This window comes from Papilio machaon, chromosome 23 (assembly GCF_912999745.1).
Source record: "Papilio machaon chromosome 23, ilPapMach1.1, whole genome shotgun sequence".
Classification (NCBI taxonomy): domain Eukaryota; kingdom Metazoa; phylum Arthropoda; class Insecta; order Lepidoptera; family Papilionidae; genus Papilio; species Papilio machaon.
The window spans coordinates 505,159-518,623 of record NC_060008.1 but is presented as its reverse complement, the minus strand read 5'-3'; the positions used below and the strand labels follow the sequence as shown (position 1 = coordinate 518,623).

The 13,465-nt window shown below is 37.2% G+C and overlaps 1 protein-coding gene across 1 annotated transcript; it reads left to right on the top strand.

The window, feature by feature from the left end:
• The first annotated feature begins 358 nt into the window (after positions 1 to 358).
• On the top strand, positions 359 to 11,764 carry LOC106711270 (gamma-aminobutyric acid type B receptor subunit 2). The gene is made up of 31 exons (XM_045683792.1): positions 359 to 398; positions 1,768 to 1,914; positions 2,351 to 2,454; positions 2,595 to 2,732; positions 2,920 to 3,087; positions 3,174 to 3,349; positions 3,492 to 3,666; positions 3,912 to 3,990; positions 4,081 to 4,235; positions 4,362 to 4,516; positions 4,724 to 4,870; positions 5,037 to 5,146; positions 6,151 to 6,281; positions 6,468 to 6,590; positions 6,667 to 6,777; positions 6,947 to 7,075; positions 7,179 to 7,274; positions 7,426 to 7,611; positions 7,765 to 7,879; positions 8,060 to 8,153; positions 8,258 to 8,435; positions 8,568 to 8,735; positions 8,973 to 9,156; positions 9,679 to 9,780; positions 9,890 to 9,997; positions 10,257 to 10,329; positions 10,444 to 10,499; positions 10,580 to 10,656; positions 10,803 to 10,883; positions 11,049 to 11,349; positions 11,511 to 11,764. Exons 1-31 carry the CDS (start codon positions 359 to 361, stop codon positions 11,762 to 11,764), a joined length of 4,161 nt encoding a protein of 1,386 aa, XP_045539748.1.
• Positions 11,765 to 13,465: the final 1,701 nt, after the last annotated feature.

Genomic DNA, 13,465 nt, shown 5'->3' with positions numbered 1-13,465 from the left:
TTTTGATGGAACGTAACGTATTTCATTGTTATGGCAATTTTATACTTATGTGTCAATTTTTTTTATGTAAATGAAAAATATTCCATACGACTGGAACTTTAAAGTATAGTTTTGAATATCAGCGTAGATCTTCCGAAAAAAAATGGAGCCTATTTTTTTTAATAACATAACAATTTTTTTACTATGTCAACATACATTACATCCATATTTGCATAAAATAGAAAAATAAATAGCGCTAGTCCAGACGCGAAGGGAACCGTGCGTTTCCAAATAGTGCGGTTTGCAACTGTAGTTATTTCGATTGCGATGCTTGCGATTATTAAGAAATAAAGCCAAAGAAAGACAACATTTAAAAAAAATGACGGACGCCGCGCAATTCTATTTTCAAGAGATTGACCGTGGGTTTCTGAGACCAAAAACTTCGTTTAAAACATATTGTTATTTATGTTTTGTCTAAGATAATGACGATATATTTCATAATGAGATTTTGATCTCAGAAACCAACGGTAACCTTAACTATGTCTGTACGTTAAAATACCTAAAAAAATAAAATTCGCGAATTAGAAATCTCGCGATTCTCGCAGTATGTACTAGCACCAAGTTGTTGGTTGAACTATGATTACAGTTTGTCCCTAGGCCCCTGGGCAAGACACACCCTGCCTTGCACGCATGCGTTGAAAAACCCGATTAGGGACGACAATGTTTGTTTACATCGATAAAATTTCTAACATAAGTAATAGCTTTATAAAAAACGTATGACACATAAGCAAACTTTATGAAAAGGCTTTTTTTCTTTTGTCTCCCTTTCTTATTATAGAAGTAAGAATTGGCTAAGATGACTATCAAAACGGTCACTATGATACTGGTCTGATAATTTCTAGAGGTGTGGACCTCACACATCAAATGAAAAGCAAAATAGGTGCCTTTATTTTTATGGAGTAGGGGTGGTCCTAACAATTCGAGATTAGATCAGAAAAACTATCGATGTTTTGATTACGTGACAACCCTACTATCGTAGCCCATCCCCTATCGATTCGTTCCTTCAAAGCCTAATTTTGCCTGTAGGCCGCGAAAATTACTTTAAAAACGGTTTATAGGTAATGTCATATTAAGCAATATTCAATCTAATTGGAATGTTGTTTAGATATATTTTGCAATGGCCGGAGAAATAAAATGAGACGCTTGATTTCGTATACTATGATAGGGACACGAATAAGTGCTATTGAATACAGCGACTTAAAGCAAAGTTTTTAACGTTCAATTTCGTTTGTTGGAATAATAAATGAAAATCATTTTCAGACCCCTGCTCGAGGCTTCGAAGTATAAAAAGACAGCTTCAGCGGAAAAGACGTAAATATGATATTGTACCGAATTATGTTATTTCATTCGCTAGAATTTAAGTAATATACGTAAAATGTTACTCTTTTAAGAGTTTATTGTAAATTAAAAGGTTGTGAATAAGTGTTGAGAAGTGGAGTGAAATTGTTCTTGTGTTAAGAAGAAAATCTCATGTGTCTGTATTCGAAAAATTACGTAGCTACTGAAAGCTTGCATTTGGATAAAAGTTGACGGTAAGTCCATTCCATAATAATTTTCTTTAATAGTTATTTGAGGAAAAAAAATCGATTTCCACTGGTACAGAAGCGACTGATCTATAAATAACTGTTTATGAACGATTGACCGCGCTAGTGGACAAAAGGGTTAAAAATCATCACTTGTTTTTTGACAATTTCTTCTGTAAGAGGCGTGATTTGTTCTTATTCACAGTCAATATGCTGCTATTACTACTTCTGGTGGGGCTGAGCGCGGGCGTGCCGCAGAAGCCCAATCTGGACGCCATCCTCAACCGTCGGACAGACGTCTATATAGCGGGCTTCTTTCCATTCGGCAAAGGCGTCGAGAACTCAAACACTGGTATCTATTTACTGCTAAGATAGAACAACAAATAACTAATCTTTTTGGTAGATTACTTTTACCGTAGTGGAATTAATGACATGCCCTTTAACAATTATTCCTTAAAGATTTATTTGTTAACACTTTCAGTGCGACTTTTTACATATACAGTGAATTCGCAGAGCTTGTCAGTGTTACTGAGCGTGTTAAACGATTTGCCTGTGGCGAGAACCGTAAGATAGCTTGGAAGTTTATATGCTGATGGAAAGACAGATCCAATAAAAGATTTCGTTTTCATTTGCAATCATTTACTACAATATATTAACTGTAACCTGAAACGAAAAGCACGCATAAGTCTGAACATTAAGAAGTCTATAATCTCTGTCTCCCCCTCCAGGATACGGGCGTAATCGTTTGTAAAGAGTTTTGTACCAAAGCTATGTTAATACCGCTGTAGGTCGCGGCGTGATGCCAAGCGTCAAGCTGGCGCTTGACCACGTCAACGAGCATGACTCCGTGCTGCGTAACTACCGACTGCACATGTGGTGGAACGACACAGAGGTATCTTTCATTGTCTCATATATCCTGCTGGTCTATTAGGTCTGCAATAAAAATTATCTTATCTTTGACTTTAAGGGCTGAATAGAAACTTAAATTCGGTAAGCTGTTTTGATTCTGTGTTCTAACGTGTAATTTGCCAGTGCAATGCTGCGGTAGGCGTGAAGTCTTTCTTCGACATGATGCACAGCGGGCCACATAAGCTGATGTTGTTCGGCGCGGCCTGCACTCACGTCACTGACCCCATCGCAAAGGCATCGAAGCATTGGCATCTCACGCAGGTAACCTAGCTGAATTTCTATTAATCTGTATAAAAAGCAAGAAATAGGCAGATCAGAACTATCTAATAAGATCCAGAGAGCAAGAATTACGAATTCTTTGGTAAGCTTTTCAGCAATACTAATATAATAAATCAAAATGAAGCGAAATAATCTGAATATTAAGTTCACTTTCACGTTTTTGTTTCAGCTGTCATATGCAGATACCCATCCAATGTTCACGAAGGAGGCGTTCCCAAACTTCTTCCGCATCGTTCCCTCTGAGAACGCGTTCAACTTGCCGCGCATCCGCCTACTGCAGCACTTCAACTGGACAAGAGTTGGCACAATCTACCAGAACGAACCTAGATATGCTCTGGTAACTTTACATAGACGTAGATTAGACGTGACGCAATATTTATGTAATGTTACAAGATGTTTTCGAGAACTCGTTTCGCGTTCCAGGCACACAACCGTCTACTGGCAGACCTGGATAGTCACGGGTTCGATATCGACGAGACACAGAGCTTCGCGACTGAAGTCAGAACTGCACTCGAGAAGCTCAAGGAAAAGGACATCAGAATAATACTCGGGAATTTCAATGAGACTTGGGCGATGAAGATCTTCTGTGAGGCATATAAGTATGGGTTGGCTTATTCCACAGCATTTAGTGTTCTACTGCTAACAGTTAGCAGTCACACTTTGTCTACTACTTTGGGATCAATAACTTTAGCTAAGAAGTTGGTTACAAAAACAGTTCTAGTATTGAAGCCGTCTGTTCAGGCTGGATATGTACGGGCGCGCGTACACGTGGCTGCTACTGGGCACTTACAGCGAGCGGTGGTGGCTGAAGCGCGGACCGTGCGCGCGCAGCGAGCTCACCGCCGCGCTCGACACCGCGCTGCTGACCGACCTGCTGCCGCTCTCCACCACCGGAGAGACCACCATCTCTGGCATCGTATGTACTGGACACCTTGGCACAAGCTAGACATGACTCCAGGCATCCTAAAATCCAAGCCCTGGTGCAAACACGCAACGATCTTGTGACTGCTTTTAGCACTTACATCCAAGTGCCTAGATTTGGCAAGGCTTAGTAGAATAACATGAACCTTGATTTAATCCGGAAGAGATACTAAAGATTCTAACAATTCTAGGATTTCGAGGAAATTGATTTAGCAACCGTTTCTTTTCATAATTTTTCAGACTGCGAAAGACTATCAAATAGAATACGATCGACGAAGAGGTCTGGAGTATTCAAGATTTCATGGGTACACTTACGATGGTGAGTAAAAATAAGTGCACTACTTACACCGTTTTCAATACTTAACTGGGTGGCGTTGTCACCTATCTTAATATAACTCAATGTTCGTAGGCATATGGGCGATGGCGCTGGCCATACAGACGGTGGCACAACGGGTCAAGCTGAAGCACAAGGAGAAAACGGTGCAAGACTTCCGCTACCGCGACAAAGAGTGGGAGCAACTCTTCCTCGACGCCCTCAGCAATGTTACCTTCGAAGGAGTCACCGTAAGGCTGCATTCTTTATTGTCATTGAATTTATGGTTGTTGAAGAAGTAAATGTGCCACTACGACCAAATGACAATTGTAATCTCAGTTTTTAATCCTGGTGTAAAATTATCTCTGTGTTTCCAGGGTCCAGTAAGGTTCTACGACAACGAGCGGAAAGCATCGATACTTCTTAAGCAGTTTCAGGGCGATCAAATTGGAGAGATAAAAGTGGGAGAATACTGTGCGGAAAGGGATCACCTAGACTTGATCAGTTGGGAACCTTTTAAATGGGTTGGCAAGTAAGTATTATGAAATAACTAATTTTAATGTACGATGTCGTGAAACTAAAGTGAAAATAGACTTGGATAGCCTCGCATGAAATGAATTCAGATTGACCAATGTTCTCATTGCAGGGACTCGCATGATATAGGTATAGGATTAAAAAATATATCTTTTCAGTAAAATGAAATAGGTCCATCAGTATTAAATGTCCTTTTGTGACCTAGGAATCCCCCGAAAGACCGCACGTTACGTCTCATCGAGCATACGCAGGTGAACATCACCATCTACACGGTACTGGTCTCCTGCTCCGTGCTCGGCATCATCCTGGCTACCGGCTTCCTCGCCATGAACATACACTATCGGAATCAAAGGTGACAATGACTAGCTGTCCTAAATACAGGCCTCTTTTTCTGTTATAATATACAAAAAAAAAGAAACTGTTATGACAAACGACGCTCTACTGAAATAGTTCACTTTATCCGCTAAATTATTTTTAGCCAGGGAAGCTAAAATGTTGTTTATTCCTCTATGTCGTAGATACATTAAGATGTCTTCACCACATCTGAACAACGTGATTATAATTGGCTGCATCTTCACCTACATGAGTGTCATCTTCCTCGGCCTCGACTCCAGTCTGGGCAGCTTGGGTATGACCTTATCTACCTTCTCGATTCTGAACTGTTTGCATTGTCATAATTATCTTTGTTTACACTTCTCTTTGACGGATCGAAGGTAAACTAATGCATTGAATATTAAATTGTCATTTAACAATTACAATGCTCTTTATAATTTCTTAAAATAATTTCATCCGTAAGTTTACTTTTAATTTATAATTTATATTTTCATATCTTCTTTGATGCTATAAATTGATTATATTCAATTGTAAAGAGCTTTGGACTTACATAATTGCATACCGTTACTAAATTTAAAAAAAAAACATTTTAAAAACAATAATGTAAAAGTGAAAAAGCTCACTTCGGACTCGCATGTTGCTGGCACACTGTCTGTCACGCTGAAACGCAATCTGATCTCATCAACTTCATTGATTCTTAGGTCTTTCTCAGGAACCGTCGCGACGAGGTAATAGCTTGCTCCCATATCCACAGCTTCAGCTTCGACCCTGGGCAGAATGGAACCCGCTAACCAAATTTTGGGAACTTTGGGCCCCCCTTGTGAATTTAGTGTTATGATTCTGAGAAAGACCTAGGCCTTTTTCTAGGTCACCGGAGTCGGTAGCATGTTTCCAAGTTTTGGTTCATTTAGTTATTCCTTTTACCTTCATCCGTACGCTTCTATCGGCCGATTGTTTGTGTTGTTTCGTGTGTTTTAATTTACTTTAATCTTGTATATTTGTCAGTGCGTTGTGAGAAACTGTCGCTTTGAGGATTAACGATGTTATTATTTGCAGCTCTCCCTGTACCGTCATCTTTTCGGTATCCTGCGCTTGCGGACACTACCAACGCCTTCTGTTCTTTGTTTGTAGTCTTTGCTCATTAATTACTTTTGTATCTTGCACTAAAATTGTTTTAATTAAACAAGTGAAATAAACAAGTTGGTATAATAACATTTGTAAGATATTTTACAAATAAATTTAATGTGTAACATTTTCGTTAGACGTTTATAATTTAATTTATGGGTCTACCTTGTCTAGGTGCATTTCCATTCATCTGTAGCGCGAGGGCGGGTCTGCTGATGACGGGTTTCAGCTTTGCGTTCGGCGCCATGTTCTCCAAAACCTGGCGCGTGCATTCCATCTTCACTGATGTGAAGCTCAATAAAAAGGTACACACATACCTAAATCATTTACAATATTTTGACATTCCTAACAAATGACCAAGATCTTTTTATTCTCCCAATTTAAGACCTTTTTTCTTATCACTTTTGACTCTTTCCAAAATTCTTATGAATTAGTAAAATTCCTATTTTCCCTTCTTTTATCTTTATGAAATAGGTAATTTGTATTTTCAGGTGATAAGAGATTACCAATTATTTATGGTGGTCGGAGTTCTACTGGCAATCGATATTGCTATCATGAGCACATGGCAGATATTCTATCCCTTCTATAGAGCTACAAAACAGATGGAGCCATACGTAAGTCTTTATAACTTAGCAGTATTATCACAATTTACAATCTAAGTAAGGTTATAATGTATGTTGACTTTAACAGCCTCATCCGACAAGTGAAGACATCGTAATCGTTCAAGAGAATGAATATTGCCAATCAGAAAAGATGACCATATTCGTTGGAATCATTTACGTGTACAAGGGACTGCTGCTGGTACGTGTTTTGTAATATTTATTACGTAGCAATCATTTTTTAGAAGTGTTTAGTTACATCAGCACCGCATAATTGAGGATCGGGATGATATAAATTCTACAATAGTAAAAATTCAACTTGCATTAAGATTACAAACTACTTCGTCTGAGATGAGATATTTGGTATTTAGGTGTTTGGAGCATTCCTCGCGTGGGAGACGCGACATGTATCCATTCCCGCACTAAATGATTCCAAACACATCGGCCTGTCCGTCTACAACGTTCTCATCATGTGTATTATGGGTGCACCCATCGCTCATGTAAGTTACCAGCGTCGAAGACAAAACATACAATTAAATACTTAAAATAAAGTTATTTATTGAAATTGAAAATGGTCCTTTCATTCGGATTATTTAATTGCAGGTGCTCGCTGATCACAAGGACGCTCTATTTGTTCTCATATCGATTTTCATCATATTCTGTACAACCGCCACTTTGTGTCTGGTATTCGTGCCCAAGGTTAGTGTTTTTGTTATGACTTCTAACTTTCTTAAGCATTTTTCTTTTATCGGTGGTATCGCTTCCTAATAGAATAGCTTCGTGGTTGTACTACTGTCAAGGTTTTTCAGAGAGTTATCACAAAGATCTAACCAAGATCCAATTTTTTCAGCTACTAGAGTTGCGTCGTAATGGTCAGCCGGGCGCGGCTGGGTCGCGGATCAGGGCGACGCTGCGACCGACAACGACGCACGAGTGCCGCGACCCCGGACCCGAGCTAGAGCGCCGGCTGAAGGAGCTGCGCCAGTACAACAACCGCTACCGCCGCACGCTGCAGGCCAAGGAGAATGAACTGCAGGTAGAAAACGCATTAGAGCATGTTAAATACAACAAAAATACCAATTACTCAACTCATTTATAGAACGAATTCTATTTTACTTTAATATGTTCGCTCTCACTTTAGCTGCGATTAAATTTCTTTGCTACATTGAGACAATATCACATATTACAGATGTTGCTCAGCAAGCTGGGCAGCGACGCCAGCTCGGAGTCTTCTACGCGGGAGTCGCGGTCACCTGCACAGCGCGTGCGCCTGCCCACCACCAGGGAGAACATCAGTCATCCAGGTTATCACACAAGTGTTACACTCACAGCCCAGAACATACTTTGAAATCGTCTGATCTAGGACAACACATTCAACACGAATCAAGCGCTTGCATGGTGTGGATACACCTACCTATTCTATGATACCAGTTCTATGATATTCCAATTTTCTAATTACTGTTCTTTTAAAAATCATGTTGCAGAGACCAGCGATATAACGTCAGTGTGCAGCCTGAGCGCCTCGGCTGGTGCGGAGTCAGAGTATTTCAACCTGCAGAGCCAGACTAACATTGAGAAGTAAGTTCTATACAAATGTCACCAACATCATTTCCAGCTTCGTTCCTTCCATAAGTACAACGATACAACTTCTAGCAAAACTCTTAAACAGCAAACTTTTTCAGACCCAAGCCTTCCGCTCCTCCAGAACCAGTGAAAGAGGTGACGATCAAAGAGCCAAAGAAGGAACAAACGAAGAATGTCTCCTTCAAAAACCATCTGGACTACACCAGTCCCCCGTCTTCTAAAGCTGTTCCCGAAAAAGACCAGCTAGCTAAATTACCTTATGGCTGGTCTACTGAGGTAAGTGTTAATAAAAAATGAATTTAAAGCAAAAAGTCGTCTAAAATGAGTTCCTTGAATATTTTCTTTCGTTAGTGAAATTGGAATCTAGATGAATTTGGAGATATTAATTTTATATATCAACTTCCTCAGGAACCTCCAGAACCACCAAAGCCTATCACAAAGCCCTCGGAGCCAGTGAAGGCGGAGACAAAGACAGTGTCCGTGCTGAAGACCAGCGACACCAGCACCGCCAAATCTGTGCCGGCAAAGGTGCAGGAGCCGCTCTATACCAAAGCTGCAGCACCTAAAGTTCTAAAGGTAGTTATTTTGATAAGGCTTTTATTTTATAGGTCTTCATGTGAATTTTTGCGAGGTAAGCGTGAAAAAAAAAATACTCGAAGTATCAATGTTATGCATTAATCGGTTAAAATCGTACATTTTCTACTAACTATTGCTCTAAATAACATAATGCAAACGACAGTAAGCTTCAGAAGTCATAAAAGAACCAATCGATATTCAGAAAGGTTCTAAATGCACCAAAAAAATATACTACAGACACCAGAAGCCCAGAAGAAAGTAACGAAGCCACCGGATACAGCGACCAAGTCGACACCAGTGCGAGAGGTGAAGTCCCGACACCGGCGCATGTCCAGCGCCAGCCCCGCCATGCTGGCTGACCTCATGCACATCTCTGTGGACCGCGATGACGTCGAGCCGAGTATGGAGAGGAAAGTCATCGGTAAGTGGTTGGTTCACTCCATAAATGTAAGCGAGACAGGACACAATGTGTAAGCAATGCGGAAGAGAGACGCAGCGATCGGGAATAGACTTGTGAAGATCGGTAAAGTCTCGTAACGCTGCTGCCCTCATGACTACAAGTTGTTTATAAGTAAATATAAAAAGAAAAAGTATTAAATGTAAAAAAAATAACTCATTATTTTTATTTAGCATAAGGAATATGTGCAAAAAGAGTACGGACATAGTCTGTAAATGTATAGATACAAAAAAAGCAAGACAGGAAAATAAGATGTACTATAGTTTGTTAAAGTGAAAGTCAAACCGAACTCTCATAAATACATCACTACAGTATAGTTTATGTGAAACCAATAATACAGACTATTTTATGACTCTGAGTATGGCAGTAGTTAAGTCCTATTTTTGTAGTCCCAGAAAAGTGTAATGTAATGTCTACGTAAATTGCTTAATATTCAAACGATAAATTTAATGTAGAAACAGAATTATGAAATTAGTTTTTTTTTAGGTCAAGAGAGAGAACCTTCCATACCGCCGAAGCCTAAACAAGAGCCTGAGGATATCTTGGACATAGACCATGACTTCTCCTCGATGGAAAGGAGGAAATCATGTAAGTTATATTATGTCAAATAATTTAAAAAAAACAGCAATTTTTGATATTCGATTCTAGAGATTGATCCGAAAATTAAAAAAAATAATTTCCTCATTTAACATTCTAGGCCAAAGACGAGATTCAGAAAAAAGGAAAAAAGAGAGCTTTATAGTTGTTCAGAGTGACTTGTGGGATACAAATACCTTCCAGTACACGAGTCAGAAATCTCCGCCAGGTGTGTTAATTTAATTAAAAAAAGAGCGTCTGTTTCACAACCCTAATGAATGTGAATGATGAGTGAATGATTTAGTGTTGCCCGTTAAAGTTTCAACTACCCAAATTGCAAAGGTACAACAGGTTTCATGATTTCTCGTCACGATTTTATTTTTTCCCAATTTACGAATTATATTATGTCTCATATCCTCATTTCCATTATTCGAATATATGTCTATAAAATATATGCACATAGTAAATCAAGTTAAATTGTTTTTCAGCTCATGCTCATTCTCCTATGCAGAGAAGTGTGTCAGAAAAGAGTCGGCAACAATCATCGCCACACCACCACAGGTAACAAAAATGATGTATGCTTAAGTATACTCAACAAATTCGCGTGCTATATTTAATATACTTGGTTCAGCAATAGCTGAGTGTATTTAATTTGTTCGTCTTTTAATCTTACAGAGAACCTGACACAAGAAGTATGGAAAGGAGAGCTTCAAATACTTCAATCAACCACAGTAAGTTTAATGATAAGAATATTTAATTATTGTTTTGGTTACAATTTCAATACAACTATTTAATTTCTTCGTTATTTTAGATGGCACAACACGAGGCGGTACTCCAGAAGGCTACAGAGATTCTGATACCTTGAAGATGTCAGATAGATTGACAAAGGTATGATGGCCTAAATATTGAAATAGAAAACTTCACAGTCTTCTGTATTTTTAAGAAAATAGTGTCATTGTTTAACTAAGAGAATTTATCAGCCTACTAGGTACTATTTACTAATTTAAAAATTTAATTTTTTTTAAACATTACAGCGTCGCGGCTCAGAGTTCCCGCAGCCTGTGAGCACTCCGCCCCACCAGCTACAAACCAAGAGGCGACAATCTGCAGCATACGTAAGAATTCATTAAAAAAAACATATATCCATTCTTAATTACACTACAAATATTAATGCTAGTACTACACCCATCATCAGATTTATGATCGGAAATGCCATTTTTTTACTAACAGTACAGTGAGTTATGGACATACAATGGATTAAAAATGGCTTTTTTTTTCAGATGCGGTCATACCAAGAAGAAAAAAGCGAAAAACCAGAAGCAACTCCTCGCAGACATGACGATATTCCTAGAAAGCACACACCTGAACCTAAGATTGAATCAGAATCTTGGAAACCGGAACCCGACACAATCAGAGTAGCAAAAGGACCGGAGTCACCAGCGAAAAGGTTAAAACAAGAAGCGGAGCCCTTGAAGAGAGCAAAGGGGGTTGGTGAATCCCCCAAACTAACTCAGGCAACTCATCAGACGAGACCTGATCATCATAAGAGTAGCCCTAATGTAGCTTCGAGGCATAAAATGGGTAAGTTGGCTGAAGGATTTCTGAACTTTTGTTTGCAGTTAGGTTGTAACATAGACAGTTCAAAAAATATTTTGCTTTACAAAATTTACGTTATGTACTTATTAAATTAAAATTGTTACATTTAATCTCTTATTTTCTTATCACTTTACGTATTTTACCAGAGTCAAATGGCAAAAAAGAAGAGCGCAAATCAGCTACGTACAGCAGAAGTGATTCGAAACGCCAAGATTCTGTCGAGCAACGTAAAATGTACACAGCCAGTTCGGAATCGGAATTGTTCGAGTGCGCGATACTGCCCATCTTTCAAAAACTACTAACTGAGAGACACAAAAGTCAGCCGCATGGTTTAAATTTAAGCTACGGTGTTAGTTGTCCCAATATTTCAATTAAATGTGACATAGTTGAATATTTGTAAGATTAATTTTTAAATTTAACTTCTATTAAGGTTGAATGTCAAATTAAAATACCAAAGAGAAAGAAAGTACTTATCGATCTATAAAAGTGTTATTTTACAAATTTAGAGGAATCGTATTTCAAAATAAATCGATACTTTTCGCAAAATCATCGATTAATTTTCATTATTTAATGTACAGTTAATTAAAAGTAAAAGATAAAAGATAAGTTCTCTTTTTAAACAATTTTAAATATTAGGGTACTAAACTATTCTATAAATAATACTAATATTTTATGTCAATTTAATTTTTATAATTTTTAACGTAACTACTATTGCTTATTGCTCAATTTTACTTTTATATTATTTCTTAAAAAATAGAAAATTTTGCACATGACTATTTTTTTCTTTTAATGTCATTAAATTAATAATTGGTTGTTATTTAATTACCGCAGGATGATCAAAATATCTATAGCAAAATAAAACAGTGTAAAGAATCGCACATAATTGCACAAATTATACACTTTATTCTCTATTATATATTATATGTACGTATATTTTCAAAGTACAATTTGGTATCTCCTATAGTAAGGGGCCTAAATATTTCTTATCAATCTTCAGAAAGAGACATTTCTTTACTTGTTATCTTTGTAGAGCTTCATCTTGGTCATTGTCTTCTTCCAAAGGTTGAAGAAATATTTAGGGTGTCTTTCTGTACTCTCTTTTGTGATATATACTACTGTAAGAAAACATAGTCAATAATTTAAGTGTTCAATTATTTTTAGTTAATGTAACTTATATTTCAATCTAATAAAAAAATATGATCGTTTTGTTAATAAAGATTGTGTTGAAATACACATGTATGTATTATGTATGTAATACGTATCTACTTTCGCAGTGTTCCACTTAGAACTCCTTCTTACAAAAAATCGACGATGTCTCATGCTTACAAAGCAACTGACGCTTTTAAGGTGGAATACCGCAAAATTCCTCGATAGTCCGTACTATAAAATTTACGGATAAACTGGTCATGTAATATTCTAGTCAATACATGTTTAAATTCAGATTTCAAACTTGGATTTAAAGATTGTGGTTCTAAATGTAAATTTTAATATATGTATATGGCGTAATATTTTATATTAAACGTTTTATTGTTCGTTTACCATCTTTATGCTAAACTTTTATTTATCTAGTTTTGCACGTAAATAAAGACTCAATAGCTAATTTAATAAAATTACTGAAAGTTTATTTCTTTACTTGTTTTATTTATCTTTCTCTAACTTTTCAATTGAAATATGATACAATAAGATGTTGGTTAAACATTTTTTATAACAAAATTGGAGAAAAAAGTACTAACTGCATGTGGAAAGTTATAATCAATAAATTCGCACCTATTTTGACGAATCTTTGCATTAACCAAAAATATGGGAAGTGCTTAAAATTTGGTAACCCAAGGAGAATGAATTGATTCAATTCCATGTCACTGTCAAATTTTTGATAGGTATAGGGATGCACAACGCGGACAACACAACAAGTCTGGATTGAAACATTGCGATTCAAAAGTTCACTTAAGTTCAAATGTTTTTTTGGATTTGTCTTCTATCTTTTAATCTAATTTAAATTTTGAAAATAGTATTTAAAGAACAATAGCCAAAAATTGCAATTTAAAAAAAACAACAAATAAATTATTTTTCAAAGTATAAAAAACAGGATTCAATAGCTTTT

Coding starts and splice junctions, on each gene's coding strand:
- LOC106711270 (XM_045683792.1), top strand. CDS start 359: ATGACGGACGCCGCGCAATTCTATTTTCAAGAGATTGACC. Junction 3,350..3,491: donor ATCTTCTGTGAGGCATATAA/GTATGGGTTGGC, acceptor CCGTCTGTTCAG/GCTGGATATGTACGGGCGCG. Junction 8,736..8,972: donor CAGCACCTAAAGTTCTAAAG/GTAGTTATTTTG, acceptor AATATACTACAG/ACACCAGAAGCCCAGAAGAA.